The sequence below is a fragment of the Gorilla gorilla genome, chromosome 20 (assembly GCF_029281585.2).
Source record: "Gorilla gorilla gorilla isolate KB3781 chromosome 20, NHGRI_mGorGor1-v2.1_pri, whole genome shotgun sequence".
NCBI lineage: Eukaryota > Metazoa > Chordata > Mammalia > Primates > Hominidae > Gorilla > Gorilla gorilla.
The window spans coordinates 14,259,059-14,279,386 of record NC_073244.2 but is presented as its reverse complement, the minus strand read 5'-3'; the positions used below and the strand labels follow the sequence as shown (position 1 = coordinate 14,279,386).

Here is a 20,328-nt window from a genome sequence, read left to right as displayed (position 1 = left end):
TTTCACCGTGTTAGCCAGGATGGTCTCGATCTCCTGACCTCGTGATCCGCCCTCCTTGGCCTCCCAAAGTGCTGGGATAACAGGCGTGAGCCACCGCGCCCGGCCCCAAATGGTGATTTTTCTAATTCCATCTTGGAGCATTTCCTTACTAACTGGCTCAACAAACTCTTCCAGGCTGACTTGTCTTGTCTTTTGCCTGCCCCAGGCCTGGACTCAACCATTTTTCCGAAGAGCCCTGGTTCATTTTAGTGGCGAATGATATTTTTTTTATTTATTTATTTATTTATTTATTTATTTATTTAGAGACGGAGTCTCGCTCTGTCGCCCAGCTGGAGTGCAGTGGCGTGATCTCGGCTCACTGCAACCTCCGCCTGCCGGGTTCACGCTATTCTCCTGCCTCAGCCTCCCGAGTAGCTGGGACTACAGGTGCCCGCCGCCCCACCCGGCTGATTCTTTGTATTTTTTAGTAGAAACGGGGTTTCACCATGTTAGCCAGGATGGTCTCGATCTCCTGACCTCGTGATCTGCCCACCTCGGCCTCCCAACGTCCTGGGATTACAAGCCTGAGCCACCGCGCGCAGCCAATTTTTTATTTTATTTTATTTTGAGATGGAGTCTCCCTCTATTGCCCAGGCTAGAGTGCAGTGGTGCAATCTTGGCTTACTGCAACCTCTGTCTCCTGGGTTCAAGCGATTCTCCTGCCTCCGCCTCCTAAGTAGCTGGGACTACAGGTGCACGCCACCATGCCCAGCTAGTTTTTTTGTATTTTTAGTAGAGACGGAGTTTCACCGTATTGGCCAGGCTGGTCTCAAACTCCTGACCTCATGATCCACCTGCCTAGGCCTCCCAAAATGCTGGGATTAAAGACGTGAGCCACTGTGCCTGGCCTTAATTTTTAAATAATAAATAGAGACGGGGCTTGCTATGAGGCCCAAGCTAGTTTTGAGCTCCTGGGCTCAAGCGATCCTCCTGCCTCGGCCTCACAAAGTGGTAGGATTACAGGCGTGAGCCACTGTGCCTGGCAGATAATTTCATTTATGTATGTATGTATGTATGTATTTATTTATTTATTTTTGAGATGGAGTTTCACTCTATCGCCCAGGCTGGAGTGCAATGGAACGCTCTTGGCTCACTGCAACTTCCGCCCCCAGGTTCAAGCAATTCTCCTGCTTCAGCCTCCTGAGTAGCTGGATTACAGTCGCGTGCCACCATGCCCGTCTAGAATTTGCATTTTTAGTAGACACGGGGTTTCATCATGTTGGCCAGGATGGTGTCGAATTCCTGATCCTAGCACTTTGGGAGGCTGAGGTGGGTGGATTACTTGAGGTCAGGAGTTCAAGACCAGCCTAACCAATATGGTGAAACCCCATCTATAATAAATATACAAAAATTAGCCGGGCACGGTGGTGTGTACCTGTAGTCCCAGCTACTCGGGAGGCTGAGACAGGAGAATTGCTTGAACCTGGGAGGCAGAGGTTGCAGTGAGCCGAGATCTCGCCACTGCACTCCAGCCTGGCGACAGAGCGAGACTCCATCTCAAAAAAAAGGAAGAAAAAAGTATTCCAGAAATAAGAGAAGGAATACAATTTGCATATCACCATTTTGTAACCGCTAATGGATTATGAAGCTTGGTAATGCTCATTAGCAGCTGCTAATGCCACAAGAGGGAAACATTAATGTAATGTGTCTTCTAATGTATGTACACGACACTAGTTAGGCAGCGCTCAATCCAATCCTGACTCTAATCAAACCTTTAGATGGTTTTTTTTTTTTTTTTGAGACAGGGTCTCACTCAGTTGCCCATGCTGGAGTGCAGTGGTACTATCTCTGCTCACTCCAACCTCCACCTCCCAGGTTCAAGTGATCCTCCTGCTCCAGCCCCTGGAGTAGCTGGGATTACAGGCACCTGCCACCATGCCCAGCTAATTTTTGTATTTTTTTTAGAGATGGGGTTTTGCCATGTTGGCCAGGCTGGTCTCGAACTCCTGACCTCAAATGATCTGCCTGCGTCGGCATCCCAAAGTGCTGGGGTTACAGGCATGAGCCACTGCACCCACCCCATAAAACATTTTTTAGAAGTTGGTATACTTCTTCCCAGTCTCCATTCATTCATTCATTCACTGTGACAGTGTCTCCCTCTGTTGCCCATGCTGGAGTGCAGTGGTGTGATCACAGCTCACTGCACCCTCTACCTCCCTGATCTTCCCATCTCCTCCTCCTAAGTAGGTGCGTGCCACCATGCTTGGCTAATTTTTGTATTTTTTGTAGAAACGTGGTTTCATCATGTTGCCCAGGCTGGTCTCGCATTCCTGGGCTCATGCAATCTGCCCGCCTTGGTCTCCCGAAGTACTGTAATTACAGACGTAAGCCATGCTCTCAGCCCTTCTTTATTATTTTTTTAGAGACTGGGTCTTGCTGTGTTGCCCAGGTTGGACTGTAACTCCTGGGTTCAAGTGATCCTTCTCTCTCTCTCTTTTTTCATTGGCAGTTTCTACTTGAAATCCTCCTGTTGCCCGGGTGCGGTGGCTCACGCCTGTAATCCCAGGACTTTGGGAGCCCAAGGTGGGCGGATCACAAAGTCAGGAGATAGAGACCATCCTGGCTAACACGGTGAAACCCCATCTCTACCAAAAAAAAAAACCAAAAAAAATCAGCCGGGTGTGGTGGCATGTGCCTGTAATCCCAACTACTTAGGAGGCTGAAGCAGGAGAATTGCTTAAACTCAGGAGGCGAGGGGGAGGTTGCAGTGAGCCGAGATCAAGCCACTGCACTCCAGCCTGGGCGACAGAGCGAGACTCCATCTCAAAAAAAAGAAAAAAAAAAAAGAAAAGAAAAAAGAAATTCTCCTGTCTCAGACCCAGAGTAGCTGGGACTACAGGTCACACCACTGTGCCCGGCTGTCTTCCCAGCCTTTTATCTGGGCATTTTATCCACTTCTTAGAGTTTTCTGGCTCATAGCTGGTACTCAATAAATGCTCGGAGAAGCCTCATAACTTAGCGGTTACACACAGTTCTGAGTTTGAAACCTGTCTGCATCTTACTAATTGTGAGACCTTAGGGGAATCACTTAACTTCTGTAAAAGGGGCCGGTATATTATGCCCACCTCGTTGGGTTGTTGCAAATAACAAATAATGATGTGTGAAAGATTTAACACGGTCCCTAAGAAAAGTAAACGTAGAATTGCCATATGGGCCAGGCACGGTGGCTCAAGCCTGTAATCCCAACATCTTGACAGGCTGAGGTGGGTGGATTTCTTGGGCCCAGGAGTTCGAGACCAGCCTGGGCAACACAGTGAGACCCCTGCCTCTACAAAAAATACAAAAATTAGCCAGGCGTTGTGGCGTGTGCCTGTGGTTCCAGCTACATGGGAGGCTGCGGTGGGAGGACGGCTTGAGCCTGGGAGTTGGAGGTTGTACTGAGATCATGCCACTGCACTCCAGCCTGGGCGACAGAGCGAGACCCTGACTTAAACAAAAAAAAAAAGTTTTTTTTTTTGAGACGGAGTCTCACTCTGTCGCCCAGGCTGGAGTGCAGTGGCACGGTCTCGGCTCACTGCTAGCTCCGCCTCCCGGGTTCATGCCATTCTCCCGCCTCAGCCTCCCGAGTAGCTGGAACTACAGGCGCCCGCTACCATGCCTGGCTAATTTTTTTTTGTATTTTTAGTAGAGACGGGGTTTCACCATGTTAGTCAGGATGGTCTCAATCTCCTGACCTCGTGATCCACCCACCTTGGCCTCCCAAAGTGCTGGGATTACAGGCGTGAGCCACCGCGCCTGGCCAAAAAAAGTTAAGTTTTATGTTATGTGTATGTTACCATAATAATAAAAGATTTAAGAACAGAGTCTGGCAGAGTGAGCAGGACGTGCTTATTAAATCACTGAAATCAGAGTAAACTGGCATTGCTGGCTTCTGACTCTTAAAGGGACATAGAGTATGTCAGTCAGTCCCCATCTCAGGCCTAGCAGATAGTGGAGGCTCTAGAAATATTCGTTGATCTTTTGACTGCTTGAAATTCAAGGTGCTAAGGCCAGTCACAGTAGCGCATGCCTGTAATCCCAGCACGTTGGGAGGTGGAGGCGGGTAGACCATCTGAGGTCAGGAGTTCGAGACCAGCCTGGGCAACATGGCAAAACTCTATCTCTACTAAAAATACAAAAATAAGCTGGGTGTGGTCGCATGTGCCTGTAATCCCAGCTACTCCAGAGGCTGAGGCAGGAGAATCCCTTGAACCTGGGAGGTGGAGGTTGCAGTGAGCCAAGATCGCGCTACTGCACTCCAGCCTGGGTGACAGAGCAAGGCTCTGTCTCAAAACAAACAGAAAACTCAAGGTGCTTTCTTGCTTAGCACCCAATGCCTCTGTCCACCACATGACCTGCCCTGCCCAAACCCAGGGGAATCCATGTCCCGGGGGTCTCTGTGAATGGGCTTTGGAGCCCAGGGTGCCCAGGTGCCTCCAATTCTGCCAGTTAGCTCTGTGCCAGGCTGCTCCCTGGGCCTGAAGCGCACACCTTGGCTCATTCCAACTCCTGTGTCTAAACAGCTCCCAGCGACCTGGAGCTCTTCTGGGAAAAGGTGTCTGCGATCCCCTATCCCTCCAGGCAGGGCAGCCAGTCTAGAATCAAGAGGGAATGGTGCTGTCCTCTCTCATGGGTCCCCAGGGTCTTCAGGGTGTGGGTGGCCTCTTCAGCTAGAGGCTGGAGCTTTTGGACAGCTGCTGGCAGCTCACACTGGTCCCAAGGTCACTGCAGGGGTGAGGTGGAGGGAGACGCTGGATCCTGGGAAGAGGAACTCCATGCCACACATTTTGCTGTCCCTGGCATTTCCCCACTGGGCCCTCCTCAGGTGTCAGTTTAGGGTGGAGACAGCTGGCATCACCAACATCCACTGGGCAAGTCACCCTCGTCAGGACCCCAGGGGAGGGGAGGCCCTGGCAGGAGACAAAGTGATGAACCCTGGCCACTGCGCTTGGCTCCCATCCCCACCAGGGGACGCCCGCAGGCCTGGGGTCCTAGGACCCAGGAGTTTAAAGTCAAGGACAAGTGGCAGCCTTCCCTCCCTCCCTGCCACAGGGGCAGCTTGACCAGGGCCCACCCCAACTGCGCTGGCTGACTTCCACGCTGCCCTTGGCAGGTGCTGGGGTCCTCTCGCTTCCTGTGGGGTGGGCCGGGGAGACGGGGGGTCTGGCCTGCATTGGGGAACGTGCAGCGAGAGGGGCCTCAGCCCAGGAGCTGGCGCCTGGCGGAAAAGAAAGAAGACAGAGGCGCAGCGGCAGGTTTCTGTACAGGAAGTCAGATTATACATTTCAGTAACGGGCGGGGTGACGGGGACGGGGCAACAGTGCAGGGGCCACAGGGAGAAGAAGAGATCGAGAGCTGGGGTTTGGCATAAATCTTACAAAGTGTATAAAGAATCTGTGTTTCTCTACATTAACAAAAACCAAAGGCTACAAGAGCGGTTGTATATACAAAACACGGAGATATTGCTTCACTTGCAAACAGGTTCCAGACCAGATGGGGAGACGAGACAGAGGAGGGGGACAGGGAGGGCCGAGAGGGCGCGTTGCGTGCAGGAGAGGGGAGGGGAGAGGGGAGGGGGGGGACGGGCTTCTCCCTGCATCGATCAACAGGCAGAGGTGGGAGGCCTGTGCGAGCTGCTGTGCGCGGAGGAGCGGGTGGGCGCTGAGAGCCCGGGGGGTCCGCCTGCCCCGGCCCCCGCTGCCTGGTTCTTCGGGCTTTGGCCCAGAGCACGGTTCTGGGTGGGGACGACGGGCTGGCTGGGCCACCCGGTCACAGAGGGAGGAAGGCAATCGCTCCCTAGAGTCGGCCAAGGAAAAGGGGAGAAGGCGGCGCCGTCTGCCCGTCCTCCTCGCCTCTGGCCAGCCCCGTCCATCCTGCCGCCCTCCCCACCCCGCCAAGACGCTGTGGGGACCCGAGTTTCATGGGTGCAGCAAACCGGGGCTTCTAGCTTTTCCCCGGGCAGGACGGGGTAGCACTGGCTCCTGTCCTTCCTGGGCCCCGGCCCGGCCGTGCAGAGCTCACTGGGAGGGCTGGAACGAGCCGGCCACAGAGGGACAGCAGGGAGGGGCCGGAGGACACCGTGGCGGGGGCGGGCGGAGGACGTGCACGCACGCTGGGCGGAGGCGCAGGGGTCACAGGTTCTGGCAGCACTGCAGCTTGTTGGGCTTCTGTCCGTCCGTGGTGGGCGGCACGCTGATGTCCACTACGTTGTTCCCCGGGGACTCGTCGTGGGCAGCGCGGTCTGCGATCTGTTTCTGTGACACGATGCGGTAGATCTCTGCAAAGGGGGTACAGGGGGACATGGAGTGAGCCAGCACGTGCCCTGCCTGCCGAGGGGGAACCCTCCCTGCAGGACTCCAGAGCCCCTCTCCAGACCCCCACAGCGCCCCCATCACATCAGGGGTAACAAGGACAGGGGCTGCGCACCCAGCCAGGGCAGGACCCACATCTGGTCACAGCCAGCCCCGGCCTCTCGCTCCCTAAGATCAGAAGCGCCCTCCTCCTTCAGAGGTAAACTCCCAGAAGCCAAAAGGCTCCAGGTCCCTGAGGCTACCTGCCTCCCCGCAGCGCCAAGAGTTAAGGCAGGGCCCATCCCCAGGAACTGGGGCCAGGGGGTCTCTGTGTCCCCAGTGCCAGCAAGGGCTAGACCTGGTCTGACCCTGTGAAGTGTCCAGGTGGACCGGCAGGTTTAACAAGCAAAGGTTAGGGGTGGTGGTGGAAAAAAATCAAACAGGCCAGGTGCGGTGGCTCACGCCTGTAATCCCAGCACTTTGGGAGGCTGAGGCAGGAGGATCACTTGAGCCCAGGAGTTGGAGATCAACCTGGCCAACATTGTGAAATCCTGTCTCTACTAAAAATTACAAAAAGTAGTGGGTGTGGTGGCAGGCACCTGTAATCCCAGCTACTCGGGAGGCTGAGGCAGGAGAATTGCCTGAACCTGGAAGGCGGACGTTGCAGTAAGCTGAGATCGAGCCACCGCACTCCAGCCTGGGCAAAGAGCAAGACTCCATCCTGCCCCGACAAAAAAAAGAAAAAAACAAAAAGAAAAAAACAAGCAAACGAACAAAACAAGCGAAGGTTCAGAGGCCATGTTCCACCCTGCCTGGCTGGTGCCCTACCCACACCCATCTGGTCCCCGGCCACCTGTGAGGATGTTCTTGAATGCTTCCTCTACGTTAGTGGAATCCAAGGCTGAGGTCTCGATGAAGGACAAGTTGTTCTTTTCTGGAACAAAGAATACTGCCTAGGTGAGTGGGGAGGCAGGGTGACAGGCTCCCACATGCTCTCAGGGACCCCGCCCACCCACCTGGCCCATCCCAAGGCCACTCCTCAGGGAAGGGAAGCCAGGGCTGTGGCCGGGGCCCCAACACTGTGAGGGGCCTCCTGCCTTCCAGACACCTCTCTGATGCCTGCGTCTCCGTCCGCTCACCTGCGAAGGCGCGGGCCTCGTCAGTGGGCACAGCCCGCAGGTGGCGCAGGTCACTCTTGTTGCCCACCAGCATGATGACGATGTTGCTGTCTGCGTGGTCCCGCAGCTCCTTCAGCCAGCGCTCCACGTTCTCATAGGTCAGGTGCTTGGCGATGTCGTACACCAGCAGGGCGCCCACTGCGCCACGGTAGTACCTGCGGGGTCAGGGGCCCATGAGCCTCTCTGGAGGACGACCATGGGCAGCGGCGGCCTCACAGGATAATAGCACACGTCACGCCCAGGGTGGGTCATCCAGGGCCGAGCCAAGGGGCAGTCATTGTGGCCTCAAGGGAAGGGTGTGTGTCTGGATGCCCCAGCGCTGCTCCCTGGATCCAGCTCTGAAATGTGGGGGTCTGAGGAGGGAGTTTGGGAGCTGGAAATAGAAGATACCGTGAGGTCATCAAAAAAAGGGAAGAAGGGGCATGGTGGCTCATGCCTGTAATCCCAGCACTTTGGGAAGCCGAGGCAGATGGATCACGAGGTCAGGAATTCAAGATCAGCCTGGCCAAGATGGTGAAACCCCATCTCTACTAAAAATACAAAAATTAGCCAGGCGTGGTGGCAGGCGCCTGTAATCCCAGCTACTCGGGAGGCTAAGGCAGGAGAATTGCTTGAACCCTGGGGGCGGGGGGCGGAGGTTGCAGTGAGCCGAGATTGTGACACTGCACTTCAGTCTGGATGACAGAGTGAGACTCTATCTCAAAAAAATAAATAAATAGGCCGGGCATGGTGGCTCACGCCTGTAATCCCAGCACTTTGGGAGGCCGAGGCGGGCAGATCATGAGGTCAGGAGATCAAGACCATCCTGGCTAATGCGGTGAAACCCCATCTCTACTAAAAATACAAAAAATTAGCCAGGCATGGTGGTGGGCGCCTGTAGTCCCAGCTGCTCGGGAGGGTGAGGCAGTAGAATGGCGTGAACCTGGGAGGCAGAGCTTGCAGTGAGCTGAGACTGCGCCACTGCACTCCAGCCTGGGCGACAGAGCAAGACTCTGTCTCAAAAACTAAAACTAAAAAATAAATAAATTAATTAATTAAATTAGCCAGGCATGGTGGCACACGCCTGTAGCCCCAGCTACTCAGGAGACTGAGGCAGGAGAATCGCTTGAGCCTGGGAGGTCAAGGGGGCAGTGAGCTGCAATTGTGGCACTGCACTCCAGCCTGGGCGACAGAGCAACACCCTGTCTGTCTCCAAAAAAGAGGAGGCGGCAGCCAGGCACAGTGGCTCACGCCACCTGTAATCTCAGCACTTTGGGAGGCCGAGAGGGTGGATCACCTGAGGTCGGGAGTTTGAGACCAGCCTGACCAATGTGGAGAAACCCCATCTCTACTAAAAATACAAAATTAGCCTGGTATGGCGGCACGTGCCTATAATCCCAGCTACTTGGGAGGCTGAGGCAGGAGAATCCCTTGAACCCAGGAGGCGGAGGTTGCAGTGAGCCGAGATTGCGCCATTGCACTCCAGCCTGGGCGACAAGAGTGAAACTCCATCTCAAAAAAAAAAAAAAAGAGGAGGTGACAGAGAGACAGATGTACCTGAGGGATGAAGGAGATGGGAAGGAGCCCAGAGGATCTCAAGACGGTGGTGGGAATGGCCGGGGGGCTTGGGAGGGGTCCAGAAAAAGGCAGCTGAGTGGGTCCTGATGGCTGGGAAGCCTTTGCAGGGAATGGGGGCCAGGCCCAGGTGGGAGGACAGGAGGCGTGTGGGACCAGGTGTGGGCACCAGTGAGGAGGGAAGCTGAGGGAGGAGGAAGGCTGGGATGCTGGCTGGGCAGGGGCAGCGGCAAGGTGGAGTGGCCTCAGCCAGGTCCTCACTGCACTTGGTACCCAGAGATACCCTGGTGTGGCCAAGGCTGGGCGCTGGTCAGCCTGAGGGTCCCACGGCGCATGGCTAAAGTGTTCTTCCAGCCTCACCCCCTGCTCTTGGGAGCACACTCTCCCCTTCTCCTGCCCAACTCCTACACATCCTTCCAAGCCCACGCGCTGCAAGCCCACGCCCCCGAATCTCAGCGTCCCTGCCCAGGCTGCCGACACGCACGCAGAGGTGATGGCGCGGTAGCGCTCCTGGCCAGCGGTGTCCCAGATCTGCGCCTTGATGGTCTTGCCGTCCACCTGGATGCTGCGGGTGGCGAACTCCACGCCGATGGTGCTCTTGCTCTCCAGGTTGAACTCGTTGCGGGTGAAGCGCGACAGCAGGTTGCTCTTGCCCACGCCTGAGTCCCCGATGAGCACCACTGGGCGGGAAGGCGAGGTTCTGTGAATCCCCACACTCCACCCACGACCGCCCCCACAACCTTCCCGCCGGTTCCCTGGGTGCTGCACCAACGCGGCTGCCAACGGTATGGAGGAGTCGGGAGATGCCTGGAGCCCAGAGCCTGCAGGCACTGTGCTAAGTGGTGCAGAAGTGAAGGGAGGCTCCTGCCTTCCAGAAACAGCCACTGTGGATAGCACAACACCTGCCTGTGTCTGGTCCTCAGAGCAGGGCTGTCCCAGCTGGGGCAAGGGGACCCAGGCAGCCAGGCAGGCAGAGCAGCTCGAGATCCATCAACCCTGAGCCTCCACCTGCAGCCTGGTGGCTGGGCAGCCAGACACGGCTTGAGAAGGCTCCTGAGCGGGGTGACCTTGGGCAAGTCACTTCACCTCTGGACTACTTTTTCCAAATATGTGAACAGGAAGGCAGTCACAGGAGGAAGAAGTAAGAGCAGGCATGGCCAGGCACGGTGGCTCCCGCCTGTAATCTCAATGCTTTGAGAGGCCAAGCCGGGCGGATCACTTGAGGTCGGGAGTTCAAGACCAGCCTGGCCAACATGGTGAAATCCCGTCTCTATAAAAAATACAAAAATTACCCAGGCGCGGTAGCTCACACCTGTAATCCCAGCACTTTGGGAGGCCGAGGCGGGTGGATCACGAGGTCAGGAGATCGAGACCATCCTGGCTAACATGGTGAAACCCCATCTCCACTAAAAATACAATAAAATTAGCTGGGTGTGGTAGCGGGCGCCTGTAGTCCCAGCTACTTGGGAGGCTGAGGCAGGAGAATGGCGTGAATCCGGGAGGCAGAGCTTGCAGTGAGCCGAGATCGCGCCACCGTACTCCAGCCTGGGTGACAGAGCGAGACTCCATCTCAAAAAAAAAAAATAATAATAATAATAATTAGCCGGGCGTGGTGGCTACTGTAGCCCCAGCTACTCAGGAGGCTGAGGCAGGAGAATCGCTTGAGCCCAGGAGGTGGAGGCTGCGATGAGCCGAGATCGAATCACTGCACTCCAGCCTGGGCAACAGAGATTCTGTCTCCCCCCCACGAAAAGAGCAGGCATCGCACAGGAAGGGACACGAGTAGGCAGCTGCCACGGTTGTTGTGGTTTCTGGTCAGGGTGTGGGAAGGGTCACTGCTCCAGGTATGTAAATGACAAGACACGAGGAGCTACTCCCACCTCAACCCCCACCTCTCCTGGTGCAGCAAACCCACATCCAGCTTCAGCACAGATGGCTGAGTGGGGAACAGGAATGTGCCCTGAGGACGCAGCCTGGAGGAAAGAGCCTGCAGCCACCTCCCACCACCCCTGTCCCCAGGGTCAGGTCCCCTGCTGAGCTGCAGGGAGCTCCAGCCAAGGCTAAGTCCTCATTCAAGGGGCAGTCCGTGTGGCAGTCCACGTGTGTGCACAGCTCCTCACAAGGCTCCAACACAGGTATGCATTGTCCCAGGAGGTGGGTGCACAGCAGAGCAGCTTGCCAAGATGCAAACCCTGGCCCAGAAAGGAGTCAGCGCAGCGTGGACAGAACAGAGATGAGGGTTTGTGGGCAACAGCACCCAGGGACGGGGGCCCGAGCCCAGCCGACACGGGGTGTGCAGCAGGCCTCTCATGCTGGCCAAGGAGCATCAGGAACACGTTCCCTGAGCAGAGCAGGTGCCTGCTGGTCAGGCCAGGGGTGAGCTGCCTTGTAAACTGTTTCCTGTCCCAGCCATGGAAGCACTGTCCCTATGGGCCCAGCCGCCCCAGGCTCTGGGGTGGGGTCTGGGTGAGCTGTCCCCAGACCCAGAACATACCACGTGGGGAAGATCAGTGTGTGTGTGTGCACTTGAATACAGCCAAACAGACGCCCCAGCCAGAAGCCCCGTGGACCCCCAAGTGTGGGCCTTGGGCCCTGGCACCTGAGGGTGGGTTGGCTCAGTGGCTTGGTCATCCCTGGTCCCAAGGAGTTAGGGGGCATCCACTGAGGATGAGGCTTCCTTGTCCGGGAAGAGATGGGTATGGCTGTTCCTCCTGAGCTCGGGGAGGTGCTGGCAGCCAGGCTGAGCCCTGGCTGACCCAGAGGTCTGCTGGCCCCACCCGGGACCCCTGCTACATTGAGGGAGCAGGCCCTGGAGCCCACCAGGCAGCCCTCCTCTGCCCTTCCCCTGGCCACACTGTGGGGCTGTACCTACACGTTTGGAATTTTCCCTCTAGAAAACATTCTCTCCTGACCCAACTTCCTGCCTCGGGCACTGGAAGGTATCGTCTACACTCACTCACTCCACCTCCTGTCCCCCAGTCCTAGAACTCAAACCAAGCATGCTTTCGCCCCCACAGTCAGCGTCAGCCTCAGCTACCCCCACTCCCCCGGGCCTGTGCAGCAGGCACCCAGCCAGCTCTCCCTCCTTCCCTGCCTGCAGGGGCTCCACACCCCGACTCCTCTCCTCACAGTCACTCCCACTCAGTCTCCCACTCTACCTTCGAACCTCAGGGAGCCTCAGGACAGGCATCTCTGTCCACACCCAGTCCCCAGGTGACCCCATCCAGGCTCATGGCTGTAAATACCAGCCATGGGCTGGTAACTCCTATATACCTCTCTCCCTAGAAGCCCAGACTGGCGTGCCCATTGTCTCCTTCATGTCTCCTCAGGGGCCCCAGGCCCCTCATACCCAGAAGAGCAGAGCCAAGCTCCCGATCACTCCCTAAGCCTGCTCACCCACCGCTCACCTACCCTCCTTATCTTGGTTAACTTTGGCTTGGTCCTACCAGGCACTCACGCCAGAAACCTGGAGTCATTCTCGACTCCTTCCTTTCTCTCGCATCTCAGAATCAATCCTTCAGCACATCCGAAACAGATCCAAGAGAAGGGAGGATGAGGGGTGCACCCCACCATGTCTCCCTGGGCGATTCCATTCCAGACTCTCAGACCCTGGAAGGTATTGTCTGTGCGGTCCGTGTTCACACTCATCACCAACCAAAACGCTGTCCTCCTGCAGCAGCCACCAGAGGGCGCCCGTGAGTGCCAAGCCGGGGCACCTCCCTCCCTCCTCTGCAGACAACCCTCCGTGGCCCCCACCTCCCGCAGGGGAAAAGCCACAGTCCTCCCCGCTGCCCACAGGGCCCTCCCCTCCTCCCTCCCGCCCCCTGGCTCACTCTGCTCTAGCCACACAGGCCTCCATGCTGTTCCCCCAACACGCCAGGTGCGATCCTGCCTCAGGGCCTTTGCACGGGTTGCTCCTGCTGCCAGAAACGCTCTTCTCCAGGCACCCACCTGGCTCCCTCCCTCATCCCCTTCGTGTGGCCCCTTAAATGCCACTTGGCCAAGAAGGCCCTCCCTGCTATGCTACTAAAACTCTACTCTCCGAATTACCCTGCTCCCAGACCCAGCTCTTCCTCCGTCACTCTTGCCACTCTCTCACCTGTCAGGTGGCATTTATCTTTTGCCAGTCTGCCCCAAGGGCAGGAATCAGGTCCTGGCACAGTGCTTGGCACACAATAAACACCCAAGAAAATGTCTGTCAAGTGAACAAACAAAATGCCAAAAAGGCTGGCAGAGCCTCCCACGCATGCCCCCTGCCCCGTACCTAGAGGATGCCAGGTCACCACCCTTGGGCCACAGGTGAGGAGGGCAGGATCAGGCAGCCCCTACAACCCCACCTGGTACCCGCTCTGGTTGGCTGCTTGGGAGCCAAGAATCACAAGAACAAGAAGAATATTCGATGAGCTTGTGCTAACAAAGGTCTTGATGTGCGTTACTTCGCAGAAGCCTCCTGTAGCCCATTTTTACAGATGAGGAAACTGAGGCTTGGATGGGGAACGGGGTGCGGGGCAGAGCAGGACCCTGAGGCTATGCATGTTTGTGGGCTCGCCCTCACCTCCCAACGGTGCTCCCCAAGTGACTTGTCTGGAGCCACCACCTGGGAAGTGAGCCAGGCAGGATTTGAACCCAGGTCTTCTGCATCCACAGTCCAAGTTCTTCCTTCGCAACTCACTGCCACACTCACTGTCCTACCCCAAACCCCAGCACGTGGCTCGGGAGTCGTGGTTCTGCCTTATGGGGTGGGCATTGAGGCTCTGGGCACCCCAGCTCCCACCACATAGGGCAGCCTGTCCCCCTGGGGCGGCCAGCAAACTCCTACTCATCCTTCAAGACCCCTCGGCTCAGACCTCTCCTCTCCCCAAAGACCACTGCTTGGCCTGGCGTGCAAGACCTAAGACAATGGGGCTGGCATTCTCTCACGTCACCATGGGTGCCCCGCACAGGGCTACCAAGTGGACTTCAGAGAAAGACAGAAAGATGGCCAGGTACAGTGGCTCATGCCTGTAATCCCAGCACTTGGGGAGGCCGAGGCAGGCGGATCATTTGAGGTCATGAGTTCGAGACCAACCTGACTAACATGGTGAAACCCCGTCTCTATGAAAAATACAAAAATTAGCTGGGTGTGGTGGTGGAGGCTGAGGCAAGAGAATCATTTGAACCCGGGAGGCGGAGGTTGCAGTGAGCCGGGATCGTGCCACTGCACTCCAAGCTGGGCGACACAGCGAGACTCCATCTCAAAAAAAAAAAAAAAAAAAGAAAGATGGAAAGAGGTGGAGTGAATGTAGGCGTGTGTCCCAGCACCTCCCAACCAAGCCAGTAGGGATGAGAATCGGCTCCCAGGCCACTGGGGGCCAAGATGGACTCACTGTGAGGGCCCCCATCTACACCACCAACCTTAACCTCCTTTCCACGGCAGCTACGGGAGCCTGGCCAAGGCCAGGGAGGTCTGCTCAGTTCTCACGTCCTCAGGAAATAAGACAGGAAACTCGGGCCCTGCCCAGGCATTCCCGACACCTTCACACCATTCCAGCCTTGCCCCAGCTGTACAGCCTTAGTGGCTCCTCAGCCCCATCAGTTTGTTTGTTTTTGTTTGTTTGTATTGAGATGGAATCTCCCTCGCCCAGGCTGGAGTGCACTGACACAATCTCAGCTCACTGTAATCTCTGCCTCCTGAGTTCAAGAGATCCTCCTGCCTCAGCCTCCCGAGTAGCCGGGATTATAGGCGTGCACCGCGACGCCCAGATAATTTTTGTATTTTTAGTAGAGGTGGGGTTTTGCCATGTTGGCCAGGCTGTCTCGAACTCCTGACTTCAAGTGATTCACCCACCTCGGCCTTCCAAAGTACTAGGATTCCAGGCGTGAGCCATGGCACCCAGCCCCATCAGTTTTGCCCTCAAGCACCTTGGCCAGGCTGGGTCCCCAGTGCTTTGCAGGCCTCAGCTGTCCACATTCTCAGGGCTGCCCCAGGGACAGATGTAAATATTATCATTCTCCCTGAACAGCTGGGGACACTCAACCCAGAGTGACCAAGTCAGAGCAAAGGCCAAACGGCCACTGAACAGATCAATGACAGGCCAGGTGCAGTGGCTCACGCCTGTAATCCCAGCATTTTGGGAGGCCAAGGCGGGTGGATCACTTGAGCTCAGGAGTTCGAGACCAGCCTGTCAACACGGTGAAACCCCATCTCTACTAAAAATACAAAAAATAGGTGGGCGTGGTGGTAGGCACCTGTAATCCCAGCTACTCAGGAGGCTGAGGCAGGAGAATCATTTGAACCCGGCAGGCGGAGGTTGCAGTGAGCTCACATTAAGCCACTGCACTCCAGCCTGGGTGACAAAACAGGTGAATGGCAAAGAGGCTGAGCTGCCCAGCCAGTCCCTGGCACTGGGTGCCCGATGCAGAGAGGTGGCCAGCGGGGCAGTGGCGGGGCTGGTCCAGGATGCAGGCTGGGAATGAAAACGTCATTGTCCAGGACACAAGCAATCTGTTGTCTTGGGGAAATAAAGAGCCCTTGAGGACACAGCTCCGAGCATTTCCACAGAAGTTGGTGGCTTCACTGGCTGGGAAGCGACCCCCCTACCCCAGACATGCCACTTGGCTGACAGAGCAGGCAAGCCCAGTTGGCAAAAACAAAGAACTGGCACCTCTGAGAAGTCCTAGGTGCCCTGGCCTGCCCCATGACAGTGTGGTGGCCCTGGGGGCCCAGAACCTAATGCTCATGCAGACTGAGAGACCCTTCAGGGGAATGGTGCCCCCATTCTGGCAGAGCCTGGTGGAGCCAAGCAGTGCCCCATCCCTCCCCTGGAAGCTGGTCCTAAGCATCCTAGGCCCCAGGGACCGGCACTGGGGGCCACTCTTGTCTCAGCTCTTCTATGGGGAGGTGTACAGAGCCAGGGCACTGGAAGGACCCCCATTCTAAATGGGGAAGATGGTATGTTTGGGTCCCCAAACAGCAACTGGAACAGCAGGCCCACTGTGAGGTCTGCCCAGGCTTGAGGGCTGGGAGCTGCCTCAGGAGCCTCAGCACAGAAAGGGAAGCACCAGGCAGGCCCGTTCCCTGGGGACAGGGGCCACCTTGTCCTTGGGCAGGGGAGGGGTGGACAAGACCCAGAGGACAGGGCCTGGGGCAGCTGCAGCCCGTTTCCCCCACGACCCATGTCCTCCAGGGCCAGGTGAGCCCTGATTGGCCAGGGCCTCTAGGGTAGGGGAAGGGCTCTGAGAGGACCTCAGTGGCCCTTGGGGACACAGCTGCAACCATGGAGTACCGAGTCCATCAGAAAAGAAATCTGGGGTCCCACGGCAATTAGTGGCAGGCTATGAAAATGGCCCGTGGCTAAAGGAGAAAATGTTAGGAGGATAAATGTGAGGCTCTATAATTAGGTACAAATCAACAGTGTCATTCCCGGGGGAGGGAAAGAACATTCACGGAGGAAAACAAACGGCACACGGGGCATCACCCGGGGGATCTGCTGGCCTCGGCTGCTGAAGTCAAGGGAGCCAGTGCGTGATGTGTCCACCAAAAAAAATAAATAAATAAAAGGCAGGGGCCAGGCACGGTGGCTCATGCCTGTAATCCCAGCACTTTGGGAGGCCGAGACAGGTGGATCACCTGAGGTCAGGAGTTCAAGATCAGCTGGCCAACATGGTGAAACCCCGTATCTACTAAAATACAAAAATTAGCCGGGTGTGGTGGGTGCTTGTAATCCCAGCTACTCGGGAGGCTGAGGCAGGAGAATCGTTTGAACCCGGCAGGCAGAGGTTGCAGTGAGCCGAGATTGCGCCACTGCACTCCAGGCTGGGTGACTAGAGTAAAATTCTGTCTCAAAAAAAAAAAAAAAGAAAAGAAAAGAAAAAGAAAAATATTGAAAGAGAATAGAGGAGGTCCTCTGATGAGGCACAGCTGTGAAGGTGAGACGGCAGATGACCAGTTTGGGAAACGCTGAACTTGTGGGTTAGATTTTTGCTACCAACTAGCTTGAGAAGGTCAGCAGGGCACCTGCTAGACTCAGTAAAAGGAGGCCAGTGTCGGGAGGGCAGCAGGGCAGGCACCGCCCCCCCAACCCCACACCGCCTGCCCGCCAAATGCCAGATGCCGCAGAAGCTAGATCAGTGTTTCCAGGAAGCAGTCTCTGCAGACGAGTCCCGGGAACCACACAGCCTCTCCACTGCTCCTGACCCAGTAACTGTTCTGCTGGGAACGCACTTCAAGGAAATAATCCAAAGGGCAAAACCATGACTTGAGCAAACACTCAGAGCTGGGTCATTTAACACAGCAAAAGGGCGAAAATAACAAGCAGGGGATAACCACAGAAACCTGGATGGGGCATGTGGGGAGCAGCACCCCTGCCCTGGCAGTGCCACGTCTGGGTGGGTGTCCAGCCAGGACCTGGGAGCAGCTGCCTCACGGTGGGCTGAGTGGAGATGGCACCCGATCAGCAGGACCCAAAGTTTAGTCCCCCTGTCTCCAGACGGCCCCTTAGAATCCCAGTCTCCAAAACCCTTCCAAAGCTTCCTCCTGCCACGAGGGCGAGACCTTGGGCCGGGCACCTGCCGACCACAGAGCCTCACCCACCAGTGACATTATCAACCTGTGTGCAGCTGCCAGAGCCCTCAGTGCCGCAGGACGACTCTAGGCCCTTGCAGAGGCACTTCCTCTCCCTCTCCTCGGAAGGCTTTCGCCACACGGACAGCCCAGGTGGGGAGACCTCTGCCCCATTCCCCACAATCAGAAGACGCTGGATGAGACCAGACACAAGGCCCAGCTAGGCCTGGTGCAAGCCATAGAGCACACTCGGAGGAACGGCTCAGCGAGGTGAGGATACCAACAGCTGATGTGCGACGCAGGCCCTCATAGAGCAGGCCTCAGGGTGAAGGCACCTTGGATCCAGGGGTTAGCCCTCAAGGGCTGCCATTGTTAGCCAGGGAGCCCAGCAACCAGGGCAGACCACTAGGCCAAAGTGTAGCTGGGCACAGAAGGCTCAGCTGAGAAACAAGGGACTCTGGCTTCCTCCAGCTGTCGCTAAACGGGCAATGGCTGCCTGATCTACCTGGGCCTTATTTGATGCTCCTAGAGCCCCTTCAGTCCCTCGGGCGGGGAAGACCCTCCAGCAGGCTGGCTGGGGCCCCGGCCATCAGTGCGCACGTGTTGGAAGAAGTTGGTCCAACAACCCCAAGTCCCAGATGCTGGCCACAAGCCCCCTAAGACACGCTTCCTAAGTGGTAAGGCCTACAGGTGGCCTGGGCTCAATCGGGTTCCAACACTTATAAACTGCGTCTTTGTCACTCTGGGCCTCAGTTTCCCAACGTGTAAAAAGAGAGGCTGGTTAGTATCAACCTCAAAGGGCTGCAGTGACGATTTTAGTTAATTCGGGTAAAGTGCTCAGAAAAGTGCAGGTACTGGCTTAGCGCTGTTGAGTGTTCTGAGTGAAGAGATGGAATTCTTGCTGCACACACGGGTGCCTTTCCACTCAATCCCAGCTTTGCACCCCAATCCAAGGCTCCCACCACCACACACCTCACCCCCAGGCCCTCATCTCGGCCCAGCCCCCATTGCCGGCCCCGCCTCTCCCGGGCCCCACCCCCAAACACGCTGCCCCAATCAGGACAAGCCTCGTGAGAGCCCCGCCTCCATTTGCCCAGGCCCAACCCACCTATTGGTCACGCCCATCACGCCTTAGCCCCGCCCCTAAAAACCCCGCCCCCCCATCCCGAATCACGCTTTCAGCTCAGCCCAGCCCGCCAAATCTTGGGAAGGCTCCACCCCCTGCAGAGGCCCCGCCCTAACAGCCTCTCCCACCGCTCCGGGCCCCACCCCCTCTAGGCCCCGGCCCCGCCCCGGCGCGTCCTAGGTCCCCCAGGTCTCTCCGGGCCTCCGGCTCCGTATAGCCGCGCATCCTAGCCCGAAGCTGATGCTGCCCGGTCGGCCCCGGCCTTCCCGGCGGCCTGACCCGCCGGGCCCCAAGCCCCGGGCTCCAGCCTGGGCCCAGCGGCCTGGAGCGCGGCCTTGGCCTGTCTGCCCGCCGCCTCGCCGCCACGACCTCGCCCGTCTGTGCCCCACCGGCCGCACCTTTGAATAGGTAGTCATACTCGTCGTCCCGGGTCCCCATTGTCCTGGCGCTTCCGGCGGGATCGGCGACTCCGCAGCCCCACCACAAACACCCGACGGGGGCGGAGCCGGCGCCGCGCAGAGCGGCGGTTGAATGGCCTATCAGCGGCGAGTGGAGTAGCGACGGGCACCCAGCGGAGCCAATCAGAGATGGAAGTAGTGCTCTGAGGGTGGGCGCCGCTTGGTATCCACCCTCCTCGCCCTCGGTGTCTTGGAGAAAGGCGGAAGGAATGCGGACCTTTTTGAAGTGACGGACGAGCCAGCCTATCAGGGGCGAGCTCAAGAGGGCGGGGCGGAAGAATGCAGGAATGAAATGGATTGACAGACCAACTAACTAATGAGAGGCTTGATTGAGAACCTACCCGACTATCAGAGGACCTGTCCGGGAAGAGAAATGGGGCTACGTCCAGGTAATGCTACGATGCTTAACGTCCCGATGACGGCATAGGTCAGCGCGCGCTGCCCGGGTCGCCCCCCAAGCCCATAAATGACCATTTCCGGGGACCTCAGCGCTGGGTCCCCTTTCTCGGTTGCAGTTTCCATCTCTATATTGGGACTCATTGGGTTATCCTTCTGTGCCTCAGTTTCCTCCTCTGTAAACTGAAGAAACCCGTCTCATGGAATCTTTTGAAAATAACCAGATCAGCCAGGCGCGGTGGCTCACGCCTGTAATTCCAGGACTTTGGGAGGCCGAGGCCGGCGGATCACGAGGTCAGGAGTTCGAGACCAGCCTGACCAACATGGTGAAACCCCGTTTCTACTAAAAATACAAAAATTAGTCGGGCGTGGTGGCTGGTGCCTGTAAACCCAGCTACTCAGGAGGTTGAGGCAGGGGAATCGCTTGAACCCGGGAGGTGGAGGTTGCAGTGAGCCGAGATTGCACCAAGTGTGAATCAACCGTCCACTTTCTGCTATTCTTTGTTAAATAAATACTTTTAAATCCTTACTGGACACCAATGCTCTCCAACAGGACCTCCTACCACTACCCCTCTTTGTCCTATATTTTACCACATAGGTAAAATATAAAAATAGGTAATATAGAAAATAAAACACATACTGCTGTATTGTCAGGTAGTGATAAATCCTATCACCACCTGACATTACAGTATGTGTTTGTTTTATATGTTTAGGGTGTACAGCGTGTGTTTTGATACACATGTACCCAGTGAAATAATAATTATGA

At 56.7% G+C, this 20,328-nt stretch overlaps 1 protein-coding gene across 1 annotated transcript; it reads right to left on the bottom strand.

Moving 5' to 3' along the window:
• Positions 1-5,274: 5,274 nt before the first annotated feature.
• On the bottom strand, positions 5,275-19,380 carry RAB11B (RAB11B, member RAS oncogene family). Its single transcript, XM_004059927.5, has 5 exons — positions 19,107-19,380; positions 9,525-9,720; positions 7,448-7,641; positions 7,162-7,242; positions 5,275-6,295 (listed from the first exon to the last, which is right to left on the bottom strand). The coding sequence occupies exons 1-5, from the start codon at positions 19,144-19,146 to the stop codon at positions 6,150-6,152; spliced, it is 657 nt and encodes a 218-aa protein (XP_004059975.1). The 5' UTR covers positions 19,147-19,380; the 3' UTR covers positions 5,275-6,149.
• Between the last annotated feature and the right edge of the window lie 948 nt (positions 19,381-20,328).

Coding starts and splice junctions, on each gene's coding strand:
- RAB11B (XM_004059927.5), bottom strand. CDS start 19,146: ATGGGGACCCGGGACGACGAGTATGACTACCTATTCAAAG. Junction 7,642..9,524: donor TACCGCGCCATCACCTCTGC/GTGCGTGTCGGC, acceptor CTGACCCCGCAG/GTACTACCGTGGCGCAGTGG. Junction 7,243..7,447: donor CGAGGCCCGCGCCTTCGCAG/GTGAGCGGACGG, acceptor TCTTTGTTCCAG/AAAAGAACAACTTGTCCTTC.